The 21,993-nt window shown below is 31.8% G+C and overlaps 1 protein-coding gene across 1 annotated transcript; it reads right to left on the reverse strand.

Annotated features, from left to right (window-relative positions):
* Window positions 1–4,771: 4,771 nt before the first annotated feature.
* On the reverse strand, window positions 4,772–8,521 carry LOC131629091 (protein DETOXIFICATION 40-like). The gene is made up of 7 exons (XM_058899892.1): window positions 8,170–8,521; window positions 5,909–6,540; window positions 5,761–5,817; window positions 5,394–5,632; window positions 5,183–5,301; window positions 5,007–5,093; window positions 4,772–4,906 (listed from the first exon to the last, which is right to left on the reverse strand). The coding sequence occupies exons 1-7, from the start codon at window positions 8,491–8,493 to the stop codon at window positions 4,844–4,846; spliced, it is 1,521 nt and encodes a 506-aa protein (XP_058755875.1). The 5' UTR covers window positions 8,494–8,521; the 3' UTR covers window positions 4,772–4,843.
* Between the last annotated feature and the right edge of the window lie 13,472 nt (window positions 8,522–21,993).

A 21,993-nucleotide genomic window follows, 5' to 3' on the forward strand; every position in this document is an offset into this window, starting at 1 on the left:
CTAAGTTTTTCCTAATACTTCCCGTGAACTTCTATTTCAGACCCCCCTTGAATATGAGGCCTCTCTCACTTTCACCCAAACATTTTCCTAAGTGATTGGAAATTTTTAAGAATTTATGAATGATGAACGAAATTGCAACTTAAATAGTTTATTCCCTTAACATAGGAATAAGACTCAAGAATAAAGTATTACACAGTACAAAACAAAACACAAGACATAAAACAAATAAACACATCAAACTTAATTGTGCAAGGTCTGAGTCTTCACAAAGGATAATGTCTCCTTAAATAGCAACAAATGTCCAACTTCAAAAGCCCATTAGGGCTAATTTGGTCTTGAATGTGACTAGACTTCTCAAAGTGCAAGAAACTAATATTTCATTATGTTGATTTAAAATATTTGATTGATTAAATCTAGAATATATCACAATACTTCAAATTTAGTCTTTCTAAAATGATTATGAGAAAAACTCCCCTATTCCAAAAAGCACACAAACCTGATTAGACATTAAAGGAAACAAATCCTTAACGGTGTGAGAATCACTCAATTTAACTTGCGCGAAAAGTTATTCTGGACGAAACAAGATGTCTCACAGAATGGGTGAGATTATACTTAACATGTTTCTTCCTTATTTGATCACGGAGAGACATGATGTCGAATCTTGTCATAGCATCTTTCTTCACATGTTACCTATAAAATGATGGCACTCATATGTAATGGCAGTTAGTTTAAATTAGATATGAAAATAAATTTTTTGTAGTGTTTGATTTGATTTTGTGGTTATTTTTAACTAGTAAGATGAATTAGAGCTCTATGCGGATTGTTGTTTGGTTCATATATGATTCATTTGATGAGAGTCTTAACTCATAAAGTCCTATTTAGTATTGTATTGGAACAAACAAGCATTTGTTAAAAATTATTTTGTATGTTGACTTGAAAATAGTCAACTAAAATTATGTTAAAATTCAAACAATAATGTGCAAAGAGAAATTGTCTTAACATGAATTTTCACTTTGTTTGAGTTACTAGTGTAAATGTGTAATCTAGAAATTGGAAATAAATTTGATGTATTTGTGTTGGTTTGTGTATAAAGGAGGTTACGAGATTTAGCTAATTGTTATCTTTAATAACACACCTTTTATGTAACAGTCTTTATCTCATTAAAACAACAATGTCGAAACAACAAACAAGCAATATTTTGATAGTTTAACTATTGATTTGGTGCTAGAAGAGGGTGTGTAATGGACAATTTAAGGTGGCAATTCAATGATGTTGGTGAATAAAAATGTAACATGTCTTGGATTTGTGGATGCTAGAAGAAAACCAAGTAAAACATATAGTGATATGCTTAGACAAAGAAAATCAAGTCTAACTGTTACATTTACTTTTAAGGTTTATATAGTTTATACAAACATAACATAATATCTACTTGTGGGTTATATAGATGTTACAAAAAATTTATTATAATTAATTTCCAAAAATATTTCAAAACATTTTTAATTATTAATTTATTCTGTAAATATTAATTGATAAATTATCCTAGTCATATTGTCACACCATTAGAATATTTTTTATTCCAACTAAGAAATTGGGCTCGAGTGGTAAACAAACTCAATGACCTCTTGGCACGAACTCTAGATTATTAGAGTCCCATTCCCCTAGGAACCAGAGTGCATAAAGCAAAAAAAAGAATATTTTTTATTCTAGTCATCACTGTCACATCTGTAAAAGGGGGGGGCTAAAAAAATCCGAAGTCAAGTAAAGTTGAGGGACAAAAGACTGAGTTTTGAAATAGGGAGAAAAAGTTTTAAAAAAAAAGCATCTAAATAGGGGGATCAAAAGCGCATATAAGCCTAAAAAATATGATAGTACAAAATATAATCTCTCTTTAAAGGATATTTACAATAGAAATTGTCACAATTTCAATATTCAAAGATGTTATCTTTCCTATAATACACATGGCAAAAAATTTGAATTCGGTCTGACCTAGTCGCCACCGTCTCAAAATCAACAGAAAAAACTCAATTTAATCAGGTGCGGGTGAGAAAAAACCTAGTTTTAATTACGGAGGGCGTGGTAATATCCGCCCTATACCCACCCTCAGTGGTGGAGCTAGAAAAGTTATAAAGTTTGGACAAAAATTTAAAGATTGCAAATTCACATTGAACATAATATATAAATAATCATCAATCAAAATAAAAGAGACTCGTCTTTTTGTCAACAAAAATATAGCTAATGTAAAAGAGATAAAATATAATCTTACAATAGCATGTTAAATAAAATCACGAGACAAATATCATTTCTGAAACTTCTTTGCGGCAAATGTTTGAATAATATCAATATCATCAAGTGACTTGAATATCTCCCGCTCGGTGTAACATACCATCAAGTTATTGAACCACGCATTATTAATCTTATTGTGCAATTTAGACTTGATAATCTTCATTGCTGAAAAAACTCTTTCAACGGATGCAGTCGACATCGATAATATCAAAGTTAACTCAATAAATTTGTAAACCAATAAAAATACCAAATGTTTCTCAGTTTGAAAAAGCTATTTTTTAATTTTACTTGTTTTTTTAATTATGAGTACTAAAAAAATTGGGCCGGGCCGAGCCCGAGAAATTGTCCAACCTAACCGTATGGAAGAACCATTGGTGCCCACCCTGTCACGTCCTATTAAATTAATTCATTACCCTTTTTTTATAACTTTATTACTTATTTATCCTTTTTTAACTTAAGATATCAAATTTATTAGAAAATGAATATTTATATTTTGAATGTATAGATTAATAAAAATGATTAAATATTATAATAATTATTAAATTGATTAAATATTTGGTTTAATTATTATTTTTGTTGCTGCCGAGAAAAACATATACTCCCTCCGTCTCAAATTATTTGTCGCAATGACTCACTTCACACAGATTAAGAAACAGTAATAATAAAAGAGAGAGAATTGTGACTTTACTAAATTATTCTTATTAACTAATGGAAATAAGATTAATATTAAGTGAGAAAACAATAAATTAAGAGTATTTATTAAAGCGTACAATTGAAAGATTAAATATAAATTTGCATTTGTAATGTAAAGTGACAAATTTTTTGGGACAAATTTTTTTCTCAGATGTAACATTTATTTTGGGACAAAGAAAATATTTTATTTCAAAAATTACACGGAGAACCCATTCCTTGTTGATAGTGAAGATGAATTGTAATTATTATTTTTCTCTAGTTTGAAGTAAGGAGAGTTGGAGATGTGTTACAATAAGGCAAAAACAAAGTTTAAACTCTAGCTCGTGTAGTTAATGTTATTATATACTATGTTTTTCAGTTTTAATAACACTTCACCTTCTTAAACTGAATGAATAAATTAATTATTAAATAAATCTAAAAACGTGGATTGTCTCTTATCGAAAGTGGTAGTAATTATCAATATCTTTACAACCGTATATTTGTATTTACTCCATGTAAGGGTCATGTGTTGATCGATGTCATTGTTCTACTTAATGTCATTTATTGATATTTTTTTTGGTGAAAATTTATTGATACTTTTTGGTATCTACAACATCATGGTGTGTTTTCATTTATTCGTTGTCGTATGAATAATTGTATTAATAACAAACATTCAGTTTCTCCTGTAAAAAAAAGAAAAATTCAGTTTCCAATTGATATGGTGTCAATATGTCATGCATTAGAAGCCTTATTATTTTTTTATTTATTGAGCAAATGTTTAGTTTTTACTATAAAGGAGTATGAAAAAAGATCTTCAACTATGACATGCGCATTTACATTAGTTTTTTTACCCAGCTGAACACACGTATCAATTGATATATAACACTTGCAAGAAAAAATTGTTAATCTTTTTTGGTTTGGTTAAAGAGTGCCCTAAGTGTGGCCTCTGACGACACTATTTAAGAATACTAAATAAAGAAAAGATTCTATAAAAGGTATAATTGTAATTTTCAATGCATTGAAAATGTATTGATTACACATATTTTTTAAAAAATTTATTACTCTAATCACTTAAAAAGTGTCTCAAAGACACTCGTTAACATTTCTCATATTTATATTTTTTATAGGTTTTTTCACTCAATAAATATATCTAACCGATAGAATATACTAGTATGTGTTTTTTAATCGTTACATCTTGTTGATCGTGTATGAAGTCTCTTTAACTGAATCGAATACTAATGGGCAGCATACCATTTATTTATGTAAAATAAAACAATACAAAATATATATCAAATAAATCAATGCAATAACACCTAATTTTTTAATAAAAATAAAAATTATATCATTTCATTAATTAATAAAATTTATATGCAATAATTTCAAAATAAAACTAATACATTGGTTTAACTTAACAAAAAACCATACTCCCTCAATTTTTTATTATAAGTCACTTTAAAAAAATATTTTATATTTTAATATAAATTGTTTTATAATTCCAATGAATAATTAATGATGTTTTTCTTATTATATCCTTAGATATTTATTATTCTCTCTTTTTAATTATGTAAATTTATCTTACATATGTCATTAATGAAGGACAATTTTATAAAAATCTTCATAAATTTTTATTTTCATCCGAGAATTATTATTTTTTTTAATATGTGTGAAAAGTCTAAAATGACTTATAATAAAAAACGGAGGTAGTAGTATTTATTTATTTTAACTACTACATTTTATTATCAATTCAACTACACTTCAACCAGATACACGCACTGATTGAATGAAAAGTTAAAATCAAAATTTGAAGGTCCATCACTCCAATCACCAATCTAATATTTTTAGCATTTATTCTAAACAATGTCTAGTTACATAAACCTAATCCAATTGTTTATTTTAGAAGAGGCTCCTTTTTATCTTCCCATTTGTTCAACCTCTGGACTGATGCTTCCACCTACAAAAAGATAAAAATTTTAATTAGAAATCATTAACAACACTCCAATTTCCTACAGTCTAATCATGCAAATAAAGTTATTTTCCTTTGTCTTTTTTACCTCCTTGTTCCAATCAGTTCTAAATGTGACCCACATGAGAATAATTGTTTGCATAGTAGTGCCACCAAGCATTCCTAGCCATATTCCCTGTCACAAAAAGATTTCATGTCGTTAACAATCTTATAATTTAATTGAAATAAAATCCAAAATCTTATATGAATTAAAAAAATATTTACCTTAGCACCAAAATTGAAATAAAAGCCTAGAATTGCACCCAACGGTATACCAACTATATAATAACAACCAACATTCACATAAGCAACGAATGCTTGCCATCCACAACCAACGGCAACACCTAACATTCCATTCATAAAATTAATTAGTTGCTAATTAAAATTTTGATAATTAAACAAAGAAAATTATTACTAATTAGTTAATTAAATTTACCAGATAAGACAGGTTGAATGCCGTTGAGGACAAGAGAAATAGCGAGCAGTGGACAAAGATCCGAGACAGCGGCTGCCACGGCTTCACCTTCGGTGAAAACATAGCTGATAACATCCCTTAATACGAGCACAACTATCGCCGAGATTATTGATACTAAAAATGATATCAATGTCACCACTTTCACCGAAAATGAAGCTGATCGCGGATTTCTTGCTCCTAGTTCGTTGCTCACCCTCACACTGCACGTATTCAGACATCAGACATGACACTCGCACATACGTAACACTGACACTTACATGTTCATGTACGTGTACACGTACACGCTCATTGATAATAATATTACAAACTAAAAAAAGTAGAACCAAACCTTGCGGCCGCGTTGAATCCAACCGAGATCATGAACACCCATCCAAGAATTGTGGTACTGCGATAAAAATGATCATATTGATCAATTACAATTATTAGGGACTAAAAGTGAATAAAATTAACAAAGAAGAAATTGAGTAACTTTTTACCAAATAGAAAGAGAATCAAGAGCCAATTCCGGCTCCGGAAGAAGCCCAGCAAGCAACACAAGAATCTGAAAATACCAAGACTCAAGACAAAGCATAACCGCCGAAGCCGCCGACAGTTTAAAAAACTCCGGCAACCCCGAAAACGCCTCCAAAGTAAACCCATTCCACGTCCTCTTACACTTTTCACTCTTCACAATATAAACAAACTGCGCAACAACGATAATCCACCACGACAAACTCAAAACCAAGGAAGCTCCCAACAATCCCAACCCAACCTTAAAAACCACAACCCAACTCAGTACAAGATGAACCACCAGTGTTGCTGCTGAGATGTATGCACTTGGTAGAACTATACTCTGTGCTTGAAGAAACTTGGAGATTGGGAAGTTTACTGCATAAGCGAATATCTGTGGGATAAGTCCGTAGACGAAAAGCGCGGCGGCGGAAGAGATTCTTGGTGATTGTCCTATGGCTATTAGAATTGGTTTGCTTAAGATGTAAATAACCGTTAGGAATAAACCGGTTATGGTTAGAAGAATGGTTGATCTTTGTAGATATGTGCCTAGCATGTCATATTTTTCTGCTCCATAGGCTTGTCCACATAGAGTTTCAACTGCACTTCCCATGCCCAACTGTAACAAAATTCATTATTAATAATAATTAACTATCAAATTTAATAATATTAATATTATTAATAATATTTTATTTTTATCAATATTCCAAAAAATAATTAATAATTATGGTTTTTTTTTTTAATAAAATTGAGCTATATTAAACCAAAAAATATTACAACCACCGATCAACGATCTAGCCACCAATTCAATAAAAAATTACAATAAATCACCTAAGGCATAATGAGCCTACTAACATGAACTCTCAACTTAGCCTTCATCCAGATACTATACAGGATAATGTCTACAATGTTAGAAATATAATAATCATGGTTATTATAAATAAAATTGTCGGTAAAGTACCACATAAAAGAAACATACTTTGAATATAAATAAAAATGAATTAAAAGGTTAAATTTTTTATTGAAATTTAAAAAAAAAACATATTTAATTTTTTAAATATTTAAAATTTTCATTTTTGTTTATTTTTTACGGGAAACTCCACCTATAATGGCAACAACAATAAATGATAGTTTTGATCACCTATTTTTTATGATTTACGGAATTAATTTCTCTATTTTAAAATCAAACAATTATAATTTTCCTTTCATATTTTTATACTTAAAAGTAAATATTTATTTATTTTAAATAATATATCACTTGTGAGATTGAATAAATTTTCGTATAAATTGTTTTATGAAACTTATAAATAAGAAATGTAATTTAAAAACATGACACTTCATCTATTTGTAGTGAAAAATAGTGGGAGAGAATCAAAACTTATTGATTTTAAAATAAAATAATTAATTTAGTGAGTCAAGTAAAATGGGAAAATCAAAATTGTAATTTTACTTAAATAATATTATTAATAATGATAATAATAAATAAATAAATTTTTTATTATATTACTATTTAATATTAATTCTTTTTAATTAATATTATAAATAATGACATAAAATATGTCTACAACCTAGCACATTAAAGTAACATAATTTATAAGGAACTAGATATGAAAAAAAATGAATCAAAAGTTAAATGTATTTGGCTTAAATTTCAAAGAAAGAAAAAAATTGGCTTTTTATTTATTTTTTTAATTTGTCTTTATTCAAAAGTTCTAGAATGATATGACAAAATTTCCTTCACCTTAATCATAAATCAATTGCTTTCAAAGAATACTCAATTCATATTAAATAAAATTAAATGTAATTTGCCTAAGTTTCAAAAAAGAAAAAAAAAAGACTTTTATTTTTTAGATTTGTCTTTATTTAAAACATTTCGAATGATATGATAAAATTTCTTTCAACTTTATCATAAATCAATTGTTTTCAAAGAATATTCAATTTCATACAAAATAAAATAAAAATCTCACCTCCAACTTTGACATTAAGATAATTGAGAAATACTAGTAAATTTATGACAACATATTCCATCACCATATAAAAATATATCATTTACAACATAATAAGTTAACAAAAAGAGAATGAAACTAATTAAAAAATGAAATTATATCAAGAATCACGAGCAACACACATTTATAAGGCAAGACTATTTAAAATTAATATCATGTTTAAATTCATAAAATGGAATAAAAAGAATAATAAAAAAACCATGATCCAAATATTAAACCAGTGAGGTGAGGTGGATTCTTACCATGAGGCCATAAGCAAATATCTGAATACCGGTGTTCCCGAGCGACGCGGCGGCGAGCTCAAGGTTACCAAGGTGGCCGGAGAAGATTTGCGTCGACATAGACATAACATAGTTGATCAAGTAAACAAACACCGCCGGAGCGGCTAAGAAGAAGAGCAGTTTAAGCTCAATCCACGTGGCGGAACGGATGCGGCGGAAGTATGGCACGGTGGTGTCGGATAACATTCTCTCAAGCTCGCCGTCAGACTCATGGTGTGCCGGTGGCGTATCGCCGTGGGATAACAAGAGTGGTTCCTCTGCGAGTTTTTTGTTCACTGAATCCATTTCAATTATAATCTTACAAAAGTGTGGTTTGTATAATGAACTTATGATATATATATATATATATATATATATATATATATATATATATATATATATATATATATATATATATATATATATATATTGACTTTTTTATTATAAAAACACTTGGAATCTACTGTATAAATAATAAATATAAAAGTAATGTTTTTGTACTGATATAGGAGTATTTATTATTTTTTGTCTGTGAAAGAATGTTATTATTATTATTTTGCCTTTTTCTGTATTTTTCTTTTTTCGAGGTAAACCAGGATTATATTTTATCATTTTTCCGACAACCAATGCTTAGTTTTTAGAATATATATTTCGAATTTTTATTAAATAAATAATATTTATTTTATTTTATAAGTTAATTAACTTACTCTCTCATCTCATATTAAGTGTTTGCTTTGTGAAAAAAAATGGTATAATTGGCTTTATTCATGAACTATAGCCCAGCAAGTTCGGGCACGCGCCCTGGCTCAACCCCTCATTTTGTTGTATACTCTCCACATTAATAGTTCGGACACGCGCCCTGATTCAATCCCTCTTTTGGTTGTATACTTCTCACATTAATAGTCAATTTTTAGACAATATCAGGGACAAAATTAGTATTTTTTAGACAAAATTAAGGGCAAAAATAATAAAAATAAGGTGTAAAATTTTTGAACAAAATTAAGGTAAATTTTTTAGACAAAATTAAAGCCAAAATTAGTAAAAACAAGGTATAAAATTAATAAAATATTGTGTAAAATTTTTGTCCAACTTCCTAAAATTTCTAATTCCACCACTAATATATATATATATATATATATATATATATATATATATATATATATATATATATATATATATATATATATATATATATATATATATACTTTTTTAATTATAAGAGAGGTTGGCACAAGTTTTGGGTTGAAACTGATTCCATCATGGTTGTCAAAGCTTTTTTCAACCATAAGTTAATCTCTTTTATTTTTTGGACCCGTTGGTTTTACTGCGTACTTCACACTAATTTTTTGCACATAATTATAACTCACATCTATAGGAAAGGTAATTTATGTGCCATTTTTTTGGCTAATTTAGCGTTCGACATTGGTTCTACCATCATTTTAGATTCCATCCCGTTGGGAATCCGGAATAATTTTGTAAAGAATAGGTTAGGTATACCCTTCTTTACGTTCTTGTAATTTGCTAACTGATTCTCCGTTTTGTACCGTTTCTTTTTTATATTATATATCATCTTATTCAAAAAAATAATAAGAGGAAATTTATTAAAATATTAATTATTATAAGAAGAAAAATTCATCATTTACTAATTCAAATTTGGTTGTTCCAGATCTACTTTAATATTTATTGAGTTATGCTTATCAAAACTCTAACTATTCAATTACAATGACTATATTCAAATATTAGAAAGTGAAAGGTGCAATGCATTTCAAAAGGTTATTTTAGGAAACACAGGGCTGTTTTGTTTGGTAAATGTTAAAATATTAAATAATGTTTTAGTAAATATGATTTTTTTGTTAAATTCTATTTTGTTTTTTTATGGTTTAAAAAGTACCATAATGCGATCTTCGAGAAAAAGGCATAAAAAAAATAAACAATAATAACAAGAATCCAAATTAAAGATAAGGATTGGCCATCGAAGCAAAAATAGCAAGAATCCAAATTAAAGAAAAGGAGGTTATATATATATATATATAGGAAAGTGTTATTATTGATGTTATATATTTAAATAATTTATATTTAATTAGTTTTGTAAAATCTCCATACTTATTAATCAAATACCTAAAAAATTATTTAATTGTTTTTGCATAATTTTTATGTTTAGTTTACTTGATCATTTTAAAAAAAATATATATATTAATTTAAAGAATATTAATGGTCATTTTATTATTATTTTTAAAATAATTTGAATTTTATATCTTAATTTATACGACAATTGAGTTAATATTAAATTGTTAGATTTTCTTTCCAAAGAGCATTAGATTTTCGGTCAGGTTGAATGAGGATCGTAATTAAACATTCTCATTTTCGTCTAGAAGTTGGGTTTTCTCAATAGTTATTTTCACTCAGAAACTAATTTGATGTCTACTCCTTGTTAGTGCACAATGTGATTATCAAACAGAAAGAATGGGAGAATATATTTATTGATCAACAATGACAGCTACAATTAACTTTAAGAAAAATAATATAAATGACAATTACTACTAGTTTATTTATACACGCATAACTTAGGGTCACATAGGCAACATACTAAAATATTAAATTGTCCTTCAATACCGTCAATTAATTTAGGATTCCCTAATCAAAAATATCAGCATCAATTCCATCCAGCTGCTTCTGGGTGCTACAGTGCACAACTTTTAGTACTTCATTCTGGACTTGACTTCTCAGAAAATGATATTTTGTCTCAATATGCTTGCTCCTACCATGCAGCACTGGGTTCTTGACAAGATTGATTGTAGACTTGTTATCAATCACAAACTTCAACGGATTCTCTACCTTAATCTTCATATCCTTCGATAAATTCAAAAGCCAAACAGTTTGAGTACATTGCAGACAACGCTCATGCAATGTACTCAACCTCATATGTTGACAACGCAATAACATGTTGCTTATTGGAGCACCAAGTAGTGACACTTCCTATATATTTGAAAAAATATCCTGAAGTACTTCTTCCGTCAATTTTGTCTCCACACCAATCAGAATCTGAGTAGCACATTAGTTCTGACTCATATTCGATACTAGAAGAGAACAAAACTCCAAACTTCAGAGTCCCTTAATGTACCTCAGAGCCTCAAATTCTTCTTTCATGGGGTTCAGCTAGACTTTTTTCTTGAGTGCTTATTTTGTACTCATAGGTTCAAAGTTTACTAACATGACACACTAAATGACTTCACCTCTAAAATCTATTTCAATATCGCGTAACATGTCCAAACCTGCAAAGCTTCTGGGTAGTTGTCTCATTCTGTGTGGTTTCTGAACTTGTTCTGAATCTTCTACAAAACCTGGAATTTGACCTCTTTTTCTGAGGTTCTCTCAGTCATACGCAACTCTTGCGTCTCTAGACTCCTTTGCAACTCTTCAATTCTTATGGTGCTAAGATCTTTAGAATATTCAATTGCTACAACAATGTAATCGAATTGATGAGTAAAAGACCTCAATAATTTCTCAATGATTACTTGTTCAGAAAGGGATTCTCCACATGATTTCATCTCATTTGTGATCAAAATCACTCTAGATATGTAATCAGGTACCTTATCATTATTCTTCATGTTGAGATTCTCATACTACTTACATAGAGAGGAAAGCTTCACCTTCTTCACTAATGTGTCACCGCCATATGAGAATCAAAGATCTTCTCAAATACATTCACATCCACGCACTAATGGATGTAGAACGACGCTTTCTAATATTTCTTCATCGTGTCTCTCTACGTGTTTCTATGTCCCTCTGTCGCATCCGCTGCAACCGGAGCATAACCTTTGATAACAAGCTCATGAACATCTTGAGCACCGAACAACACACACATTTGAATAATCCATCGATCCCAATTCTTTACATCCAACACCGGAAGCTTTGTATGCAAACTACTTTCATCGTTCATCTTCGTTCATATGCACTAAAAACTCAAACAGATCTTAGATCTCACCAAACACTCGTGTTTCCCAATCCCACAAAATCAAGAAATGCAATTTTGTTACAATTTTGTTTGTGAATTCAACGTGAATTCAAGAAAAACTAAATCAATTACACATACCTCACGTGCACTCGTGTTTCCCTGTGAATCTAAATGGAGCTCTAGATACCAATTGTTAGTGCACAAAGTGATTATCAAACATAAAGAATTAGAGAATATATTTATTGCTCAACAATGATGGCTAAAATTAGTGTAAGAAAAATAATATAAATGACAACCACCACTACTCTATTTATAAAAGCACAAATTAGGGCCGCATATGGAACATAATAAAATACTAAATTACCCTTCAATACTTCTAGTCTTGTCTTCGGTTATTAGGCTTCAATTATGGAAGTTTTATCATCCAAGTAGCAGATCAATCATCTCTATGCTCCTTCTTTGGGTGTGGTGGAGGTTGTAACACCCTATTTTGCTTATATAACTATTTTTGTCAAGCTCAAATACGTTATTTTAATTTAATAGGATGTTAGTATACTTTGCTTGCATTATTGATTTTGTTGGGAATTATTAAGATTTATTATAATTTTAATAGATTAAATAATTAGAAAAATAGAGAAATTAGAGAGTTGGGCGAAAAATAGAAACCAAGAGAATTATGGGGTAAAATGGCGATAATTAGAAGGGAGTATTCATATTGTTGCAAGTTCATGTCTTTTTCGCCTAGCGAGACCAGAGGCTCGTCTGACGAGTAGTGTAGAGAAAAAGGGGTTATGGTTTTGTGAGCTCCCATAGAGAGGATGGACTTCTCCTGGAGAAAGATCACCTAGTGAGCTATTGTGTCTCCTGGTGAGGTTGACAGCGTAGAGTTGATTCATTTCGACTCAATTTCTTCGACAGACTTTTATTTCTATGATTGTTTAGTTCTATTGAGTACTGGTTGTTACTATTTGGTATTGCTGTTGTTGATTGATGAATTATTATAAGGATGAAATAATAATTTAGTTATTGAGTAATTATTTGTTGTACATAAAATTATAAATGTTGTGTTCAAATGTGATGTTCGAAGTTGGAACTATTGTGAATGTCTTATGGCATGTTGTATGTGGTTAGAAGTGGAACCAAAAGGGTTGTACATAATTTTGTATGTCATGCATCATACATTTTAGTACTGAGAGAGGGGAGTCACGGGTTCAGAAGTGGAAAGCCGTGATAAGTCTAGGGTTCAGAAGTGGGGACTCGGAGTTCAGAAGTAAGGACCCGGTTAGAATGAGGAACCATTGTTGAATGGACGAGATCACTAACAAACCTTTGATGTCCAAATTGGTACCACATGCATTGAGTCGAGTTGTAAGTCATGTTGCATACATAAAGGATATGTGAGTTGATTGTTTTATTATTGTGTAAAATTAAATGTGTGTTGCTGATTGTGTGATTTAAGCTACCCTTGCATTCTTTTGTACCATTAATGTAACGCCCCAAATTTAATTAATTAGTTAATTAAATTATCGAAGGATTTAATTATGAGATTTAGAAGAAGTTTGAGAATGTATCAGAGTAGTGGAATTTGTCAGTGTGATTTTTAAAGGCGCATTTGAATTATTAAGTTAAAATCAGATTTTAGTCAGTTAGTCGGAGAAATAATATTAAGAATAATATTATTGTATTGAAATATTTAATTAAGTTGGATTTTGAGGTTGTGTGTTAAATAGCAAATTGGAGGTGTGAAGTTTAAGCCCATTAGATATAATAATAATATTATTATTGTTATTATTGGATTAAGGGAATAAATAAAAAGAAGGATGAATTAAGTTTTGTGATATTGTTGTACGGAGAAAGAGGAAAAAGATTGAAGGCGGCATTAGGGTTTGGAAGAAGAAGATACAAGAAGAGCACGAGTCGGAACCGAAAATTGGAGTTTCAATCGAAATTAGAGCGTCCGTTAAGTCTAAGGTAAGGGGTGGGGTTCTAACTCTATAACCGGACTCATGATGAATGATATGTGGGGGGTTAAATTCGTAGGAAATTATTCCTGATTAGTTGTTGTGATTCTGTTGTGTTGATTCGATGAAATTAGTTGTTGTTGTGGTGATAATTGTTGTTGTTTTATGCGAAGTTGAAGGATGTTTCAGTGACGATGTATACCTCTATTTATTAGTATAGCGACGATATAGGCTTATGCCTTGTGACGATGATTTTGTTTGTTGTGTGTGTTTGTTGCATTCATATACATATGCATTTTTGGCGACGGCCTGGATTGTCAAATTAGTGACGAAGGCTTATGCCTTGATGCCTCTGTTTAACTGGCAATTGGCGATGGGGGCTGAAGCCCTGGGTACCACATGCATGTGCAGTTGTAGAGTCTCATTGTATGTGGCATGAGTGTGATTTAATTGTGACGTGATGTGACTTGAGTTGTTGTTAAATTGTGATAATATGGAGTTGTAATTATAAATTGTTATACTAATGACGTGTTGTGACAGGTATTGTCTGGAAGATGAGAAATAGTTTTTATAACTATTAATATGTTGTTGTTATTGATTTTTGTTAATATAACTGTTCAGGTTAATTGTTATTATAAATGTAGTCTGAAAGCTGTAACGTGATAATTTCGTATGATTAAATTCTAATATATTGTTTATCATGCGTTTGTTTATATTGGTAGATATCTCACCCTTTCTGAATGATGTTTCCCTACTATGGGAAATTGACAGGTACTCAAGATAGCGGTGGAAGTTTGAAGTGATTTTATGAAGTCTTTAGTTGCCGTTAATCGAGTCAGTTGTCGCTCTGATACGTAGCACTCGGGGGAACAATTTATGATTTTGCTGCTTTATTGTGACTTATCCTAGTTATTAAGATGATGTTATTTATGTTAATAATATGTCACTTGATTCAGAAATTGAGAATTATGATTCCGCCGTATTTCTAATAAAAGAAGTTATTCTGTTTTAAAAAGTGTTATGTATCCCCTAAATGCGATGAAGTGATTTGTTGTGAAGTGAATATGTGACGCCTCATTTGTTTAATTGAGAAATTTTGAAACTCTGATTTTTATATAATTGTCGGGTAGAAATGGGGTGTTACATTAGTGGTATCAGAGCAGGTCGGTCCGTCTGGCCAGAGTCGTCTAATTGTTGTTTATCCCTTAGTACGCGACTAGTGTGTACAACATGGTCGGTACTTGTTGTTTTCAGATTTCTTGTTACACGAGTTGGTTTGAAACTAAGTGGGGGAGAAGCTGTGATTCTCGGTTATGCTACGGTTGTTGATGTTTACTTCTTAAAGGATGAAGAGTAGTGTAGGAGTTGTTGATCTGTAAGTCTGGTGCAAATACCTGATGTTTCTGAAAGTAACCTGTAAGGATAATTGTTATAAGACTGAGTTTAGAAAGTTATTATGAGTAGTGTTATTGATGGACTGAGAAGTTGTTGTTTGAGTAGCTGTGGTGTAAGCTGTTGACACAGGAACAATGAGTAAGTGACAAATTGTTGTAGATTTTGTTTTGGACTATTAGTAAGTAATTATAAGAGTTGTTGAAGTTGTTGGAATGCGAAGGATAAGTTTCTAGGATGAGGAGTGTTGATGATTGCATAAAGGAATTTTGTTACGACATTATCACAAGATGTGTATGAGTATGTAGCTGTGAAACGTTGGGGATAGCGTATTCGGATGATTTTGGAAATTGTTGAAGTATGGTACTTTTAGTAAGTATAAGTTTAGAGGAACACAGTTGTAGTTAGTAATGATGGTTATACTCCATTATGATTGTCGGATATCTATTGGCAAATTGAGGACTTGATCACCCTTAATCTCTTGTTAATAGACGGAATTGTATTGGATGTTATAAACTTATCTTGCTATCTTAACGACGTTAAAAGTGATGGATGCTAAAGAAAATCTGAAGCTTGGTTGAAGCTTGTGAGCCGTATAGTTTGATAGGAACTTTGATAAGGACAGTGAATTAAGATAGGTGATCAGAGTGGCGCAGCTGAAGCGGGATGTGACGTTGAGAGTGGTTGTCTTACATAGATTTTCGAGGACGAAAATATTCTAAGTGGGGGAGAGTTGTAACGCCCCAAATTTAATTAATTAGTTAATTAAATTATCGAAGGATTTAATTATGAGATTTAGAAGAAGTTTGAGAATGTATCAGAGTAGTGGAATTTGTCAGTGTGATTTTTAAAGGCGCATTTGAATTATTAAGTTAAAATCAGATTTTAGTCAGTTAGTCGGAGAAATAATATTAAGAATAATATTATTGTATTGAAATATTTAATTAAGTTGGATTTTGAGGTTGTGTGTTAAATAGCAAATTGGAGGTGTGAAGTTTAAGCCCATTAGATATAATAATAATATTATTATTGTTATTATTGGATTAAGGGAATAAATAAAAAGAAGGATGAATTAAGTTTTGTGATATTGTTGTACGGAGAAAGAGGAAAAAGATAGAAGGCGGCATTAGGGTTTGGAAGAAGAAGATACAAGAAGAGCACGAGTCGGAACCGAAAATTGGAGTTTCAATCGAAATTAGAGCGTCCGTTAAGTCTAAGGTAAGGAGTGGGGTTCTAACTCTATAACCGGACTCATGATGAATGATATGTGGGGGGTTAAATTCGTAGGAAATTATTCCTGATTAGTTGTTGTGATTCTGTTGTGTTGATTCGATGAAATTAGTTGTTGTTGTGGTGATAATTGTTGTTGTTTTATGCGAAGTTGAAGGATGTTTCAGTGACGATGTATACCTCTATTTATTAGTATAGCGACGATATAGGCTTATGCCTTGTGACGATGATTTTGTTTGTTGTGTGTGTTTGTTGCATTCATATACATATGCATTTTTGGCGACGGCCTGGATTGGCAAATTAGTGACGAAGGCTTATGCCTTGATGCCTCTGTTTAACTGGCAATTGGCGATGGGGGCTGAAGCCCTGGGTACCACATGCATGTGCAGTTGTAGAGTCTCATTGTATGTGGCATGAGTGTGATTTAATTGTGACGTGATGTGACTTGAGTTGTTGTTAAATTGTGATAATATGGAGTTGTAATTATAAATTGTTATACTAATGACGTGTTGTGACAGGTATTGTCTGGAAGATGAGAAATAGTTTTTATAACTATTAATATGTTGTTGTTATTGATTTTTGTTAATATAACTGTTCAGGTTAATTGTTATTATAAATGTAGTCTGAAAGCTGTAACGTGATAATTTCGTATGATTAAATTCTAATATATTGTTTATCATGCGTTTGTTTATATTGGTAGATATCTCACCCTTTCTGAATGATGTTTCCCTACTATGGGAAATTGACAGGTACTCAAGATAGCGGTGGAAGTTTGAAGTGATTTTATGAAGTCTTTAGTTGCTGTTAGTCGAGTTGGTGTCTTGCTTTGATACGTAGCACTCGGGGGGATAAAACGATTGTTTTATTAATTCTTTTGCTAAATTTTTATACGGTTTTGGTTTAATTTGTAACTTGAAGTTACCGTGCAATGGTGCTACGACTTGAATTGAATATTTAGGAAGTTTGTTGATTCCGCTGCGAGTTAATTATTGAATTTAAACAAAGTGATTTTTTTGTAATGATTTGATTATCGTTTTAAATTCTTGTGCTATGTATCTATATGAAGGCAAGTAAGCCGTAAATGTTTTTGAGATGACGAATATGTGATACCTCAAATGAACTTGTTTGGAATTTATACTCTGATTTTCCGTATAATTTATTGGGTAGATTTGGGGTGTTACAATTAACATATTTGAGTGTATTCTCACCCTTTGTTATTTGTTTTGTATTATTATGGTCAATGTTGCACATATACTCAAGAGGATTAAGCGTTGCTTTGAGTTGGAAGAGGACTATGAAGCTTTCTTCATTTTCTTTATGATTTTACTGTTGTTTTTGTTGGAATTATTGCTCTGATTTGTAACATCAGGGAACAAGTCATTTAATTTGTTTGATTTAATGTTTGGATTATGTTATTTGAATTGTATTTCGGTTTGAAGAGATAAATTGAAATATGTATTAATTATTGAGTTTTGATGCGACTTTTTAAAATTATTTAAAAAGAATATGCATGTTTTGTTTGAGTAACATCCTAAAACGAATGTTTAATTTTTTATATCAAGAGTTGGGGTTTAGGGTGTTACAGAGGTGATTTAAGTTAGTTCTTCGTCTCTTTATGGACATATTCCTCAAGACATAGTTAATACGATTATGATGGCGTCATACTCGACATCTAATATCATGTTTCGACAATTATCTCATTGTTTTCCTGCTCCTATTTATGACTCGCATATTGTTGCTCCTCTTACTTTTATTGATTTTTGTATATGGGGTGGTGTTCTCATGCATGTATCAAAGCAAGGCCTGAATGTTAGAGACTTTATTTGTCTATTTGTTTAAAGGGTGTTTCACCTTCAAGTGCTCTAAGTTTACAATATTTATCTCCTTTGATTTTTGGAATTTCCAATAACATTGATTTTGCTACAATTGTTGAGATTTTAAGGCTTAATAAACAATGTGGCTGCACTTTTAAGTTGAAAGATGAAGATGAGGTTGATATATTGGTAGAGCTAGAAGTTGGAGATCGAAAGTTAAAGACCACCAGGGTATTTAGGCGTCATGGTTAGTTTCAGTTTTAGATGAGGTTAATAACTTTTTCTTTTCAAATTCATTGGAGTTTGTGGTGATTCAGGAAACTAAGTTTTCTATTGTTTCTGACTTTTTGGTGTGAATACAAGATCACACTCACAAAGATGTTTTTGATTCATGGCAAACTCAACAAGCATACAAGCAACAAGGTACAAACAGAAGAACTCAAAGAAAAGCAAGCTTTGGTCACTCATAACAGAGCAGGTCGACCTACTATGCATACAGGTCGACTCAACACAAGCAAAATAAGAGGAACTCAGAAAATCAGCAGTCAGGTCGACCTACTCCCAACACAGGTCGACCTAAAATGAAGAAATTTACATATCATTCTGCTAGGTCGACCTACACAACAACTAGGTCGACCTAATCTGAGAAAATATCCCCAAAACGCATCTGAAGTGAATTCTGGTCGACCTACTTCTTTGACAGGTCGACCTAACTGGGAACAAATGACATCCAAAGGATATGCAGCTCTGTTAGGTCGACCCAGCCCTAAATTAGGTCGACCTATCTGATCAAAACTGACATCCAAAGGATATGCAGCTCTGTTAGGTCGACTCAGCCCTAAATTAGGTCGACCTATCTGATCAAAACTGCCAAAATTTCTGGTTTTCTCTGCATCAACTGAAAAGCTCTCATATATATTGTCCAAGGTTCAATTATTGAAAATAACACCAACGACTGAAAGATACACAAAGGCTTCTCATCTTCGTTCTTCGTCATCTCCAACACAATTACACATAATCATTCTTGCGTTGAGGGTTAGTGATCGAGTTCGATAACGTCCATGGAACGGAATTGAAGATTCCTAGTGGGTGAAGATTTGTGGGGTTTTTGGTGAATAAAATCCGAGGGTTTTGTCCTCCAAGATAGGTGTTTCTTGGGGGGTTTTATCAAGAGGTTTCATCGAGGATCCATCTGAGTGTGAAGATTGAAGAACAAGGGTTCAAGGCAATTCAAGACACTGCAGAAAAGGGATCAAGTGAAGCTCTTGGATCACCTTGATCTGACTCAAGATTAAGGGGGAAGAAGATTCAAAGGATCGACAAATTCGGTTTATTGTTTATCGCTTTGTTTTCTTCTTTGTATATACTACTTTCAACATTAATGGAAGATTTCCCAATTTCAAGTTGGAATTGGGGGCAGACGTAGTCGTAGCGAGGACGATCGACGAACTGCCTGAACAAATATCGTGTTCTTGTCGCTTTTAACTTTTCATCTACGTTCTGTTTATATTTAGTCATAATTGCAAAATTGATTAACGATTCAAGTGTTAAAATTGTGAATTAAGGTTCTGCATAAACATCACAATTCACCACATCTTGAATCATCATCAATTTGAACATTATCACCAAGTGTTTGTCGTTTTGCTTATTCCATTATTACTGCATTGCAAACCAAAGTTTATCAATTTAGAAGTTAATTGATTTTCAGCTGTGAAACGTATTGATTCGATAACATATCACTTCATCGTTAATCTCAATTATCTTGTGGTTTTGTCACATATACGACCCTTGCAATAACGGTCCGAAATAGACGCAAGTTGATTCAGAACCGCTTTCGCTTTAGTTCGAAATAATTCCGAAAAACTCTGTGAGATCTATTCACCCCCCTCTAGATCCTCAGGCCAGCGTCTAACAAGTGGCATCAAGAGCTCTGGTTTATTCCGTGCTACGTGAAACACTTATTGGAAAGATGGCTTCCGGACCTAAAGGGGCTCACAATAGAGCTCCAGTTTTCAACGGTGAAAACTATGGCTATTGGAAGGATTGTATGTGTGTCCACATCAATGCAATTGATAGGAACATCTGGACAGCTATTGTCAATGGTCCCTTTCAGATCACCATGACAAATGCAGCTGGTGCAGTTGTTCCAAAACCAGAAAATACTTGGGATGCTGAAGATGAAAAGAGATATGCATACGATTGGAAAGCGAGAAATATTCTAATCTTAGCTCTAGGAGTTGATGAATACTATCGCGTTTCCCATTGTAGATCCGCTAAAGCTATGTGGGACACATTGCAAGTTGCCCACGAGGGAACGGATGATGTCAAACTAGCTAGGATCAATACGTTAACTCAAGAGTTCGAACTGTTCCACATGGAAGATGGTGAATCCATCGAAAACATGCAGAAGAGATTCGTTCACCTGAAAAATCGGTTAAATTCTCTTGATAGACCTGTTTCCAATGCAGTTGCTACTAACAAAATCTTAAGATGCTTGAACAGGGAATGGCAACCCAAGGTTACAGCAATAAAGGAAGCAAATGATCTAAACACCTTAGACATTACCACTCTTTTTGGTAAACTAGAGGAACATGAACAACACCTTAAATGCCTTGACATGCATGAGAAAAGGGCAAAGAAAGAAAAGAACATGGAGAAAGAGGTAGAGAAGAAGTCAATAGCTCTAAAAGCTTCAAGCTCCAAGACCTCAAGACAAGAGCTAGAGGATAGTGATACAAGTGATGACGAAGACTCCGATGATGAGGAAATGGGACTGTTTGTGCGAAGATACAACAAATATCTAAAGAAAAATGGAGCAAAACATTCTGACAAAGGCTTGATCAACTATAGAAAGCAATCAAACAAGTTCAAACAAGATGACGACAACAAAGGAAAAATCAAAGGCCCTTGCTTTAATTGTGAGAAAGCCGTTCACTACAAACCGGATTGTCCATACCTTAAGAAGGAAAAAGAGAAGAACCAAAGCAAAGGTCATAAAAAATCTAAGAGAGCCTACATAGCATGGGAAAGTGATTCATCTAGTGAAAGCTCATCAAGCGATGAATAAGAATCAGCAAACTTATGCCTTATGGCTCATCAACACAAGAAAAAGAAAGTTGTAAGTCATCTTAAACCTGAACTCATAGATAAGGTATCTCATTCTCAACTAAAACTTGCTTTTGAAAAATTACATAGAGATGCAATTGAAGCTTTCAAACTTTTGGCCTCAAATAAGAAAATCTTTTCATATCTTGAATCAAAAGTTGAGAAAACCGAAAAGGATATGGAAGCTTTAAAACAATCTATGCTAGACATTCAAAAGGATAAAGTTGAAATAGATCCTACATCATGGTTTGGTTGTGAGACATGTCACATTTGGCAAAAAGAAGTAAGAGATCTAAAAGCCAAGTTAGACAAGGCTCTACAACCAAAAGTGACCTTTGCGGTTGATCCA

Source organism: Vicia villosa, unplaced genomic scaffold (assembly GCF_029867415.1).
Source record: "Vicia villosa cultivar HV-30 ecotype Madison, WI unplaced genomic scaffold, Vvil1.0 ctg.000506F_1_1, whole genome shotgun sequence".
Taxonomy (NCBI): Eukaryota; Viridiplantae; Streptophyta; class Magnoliopsida; order Fabales; family Fabaceae; genus Vicia; species Vicia villosa.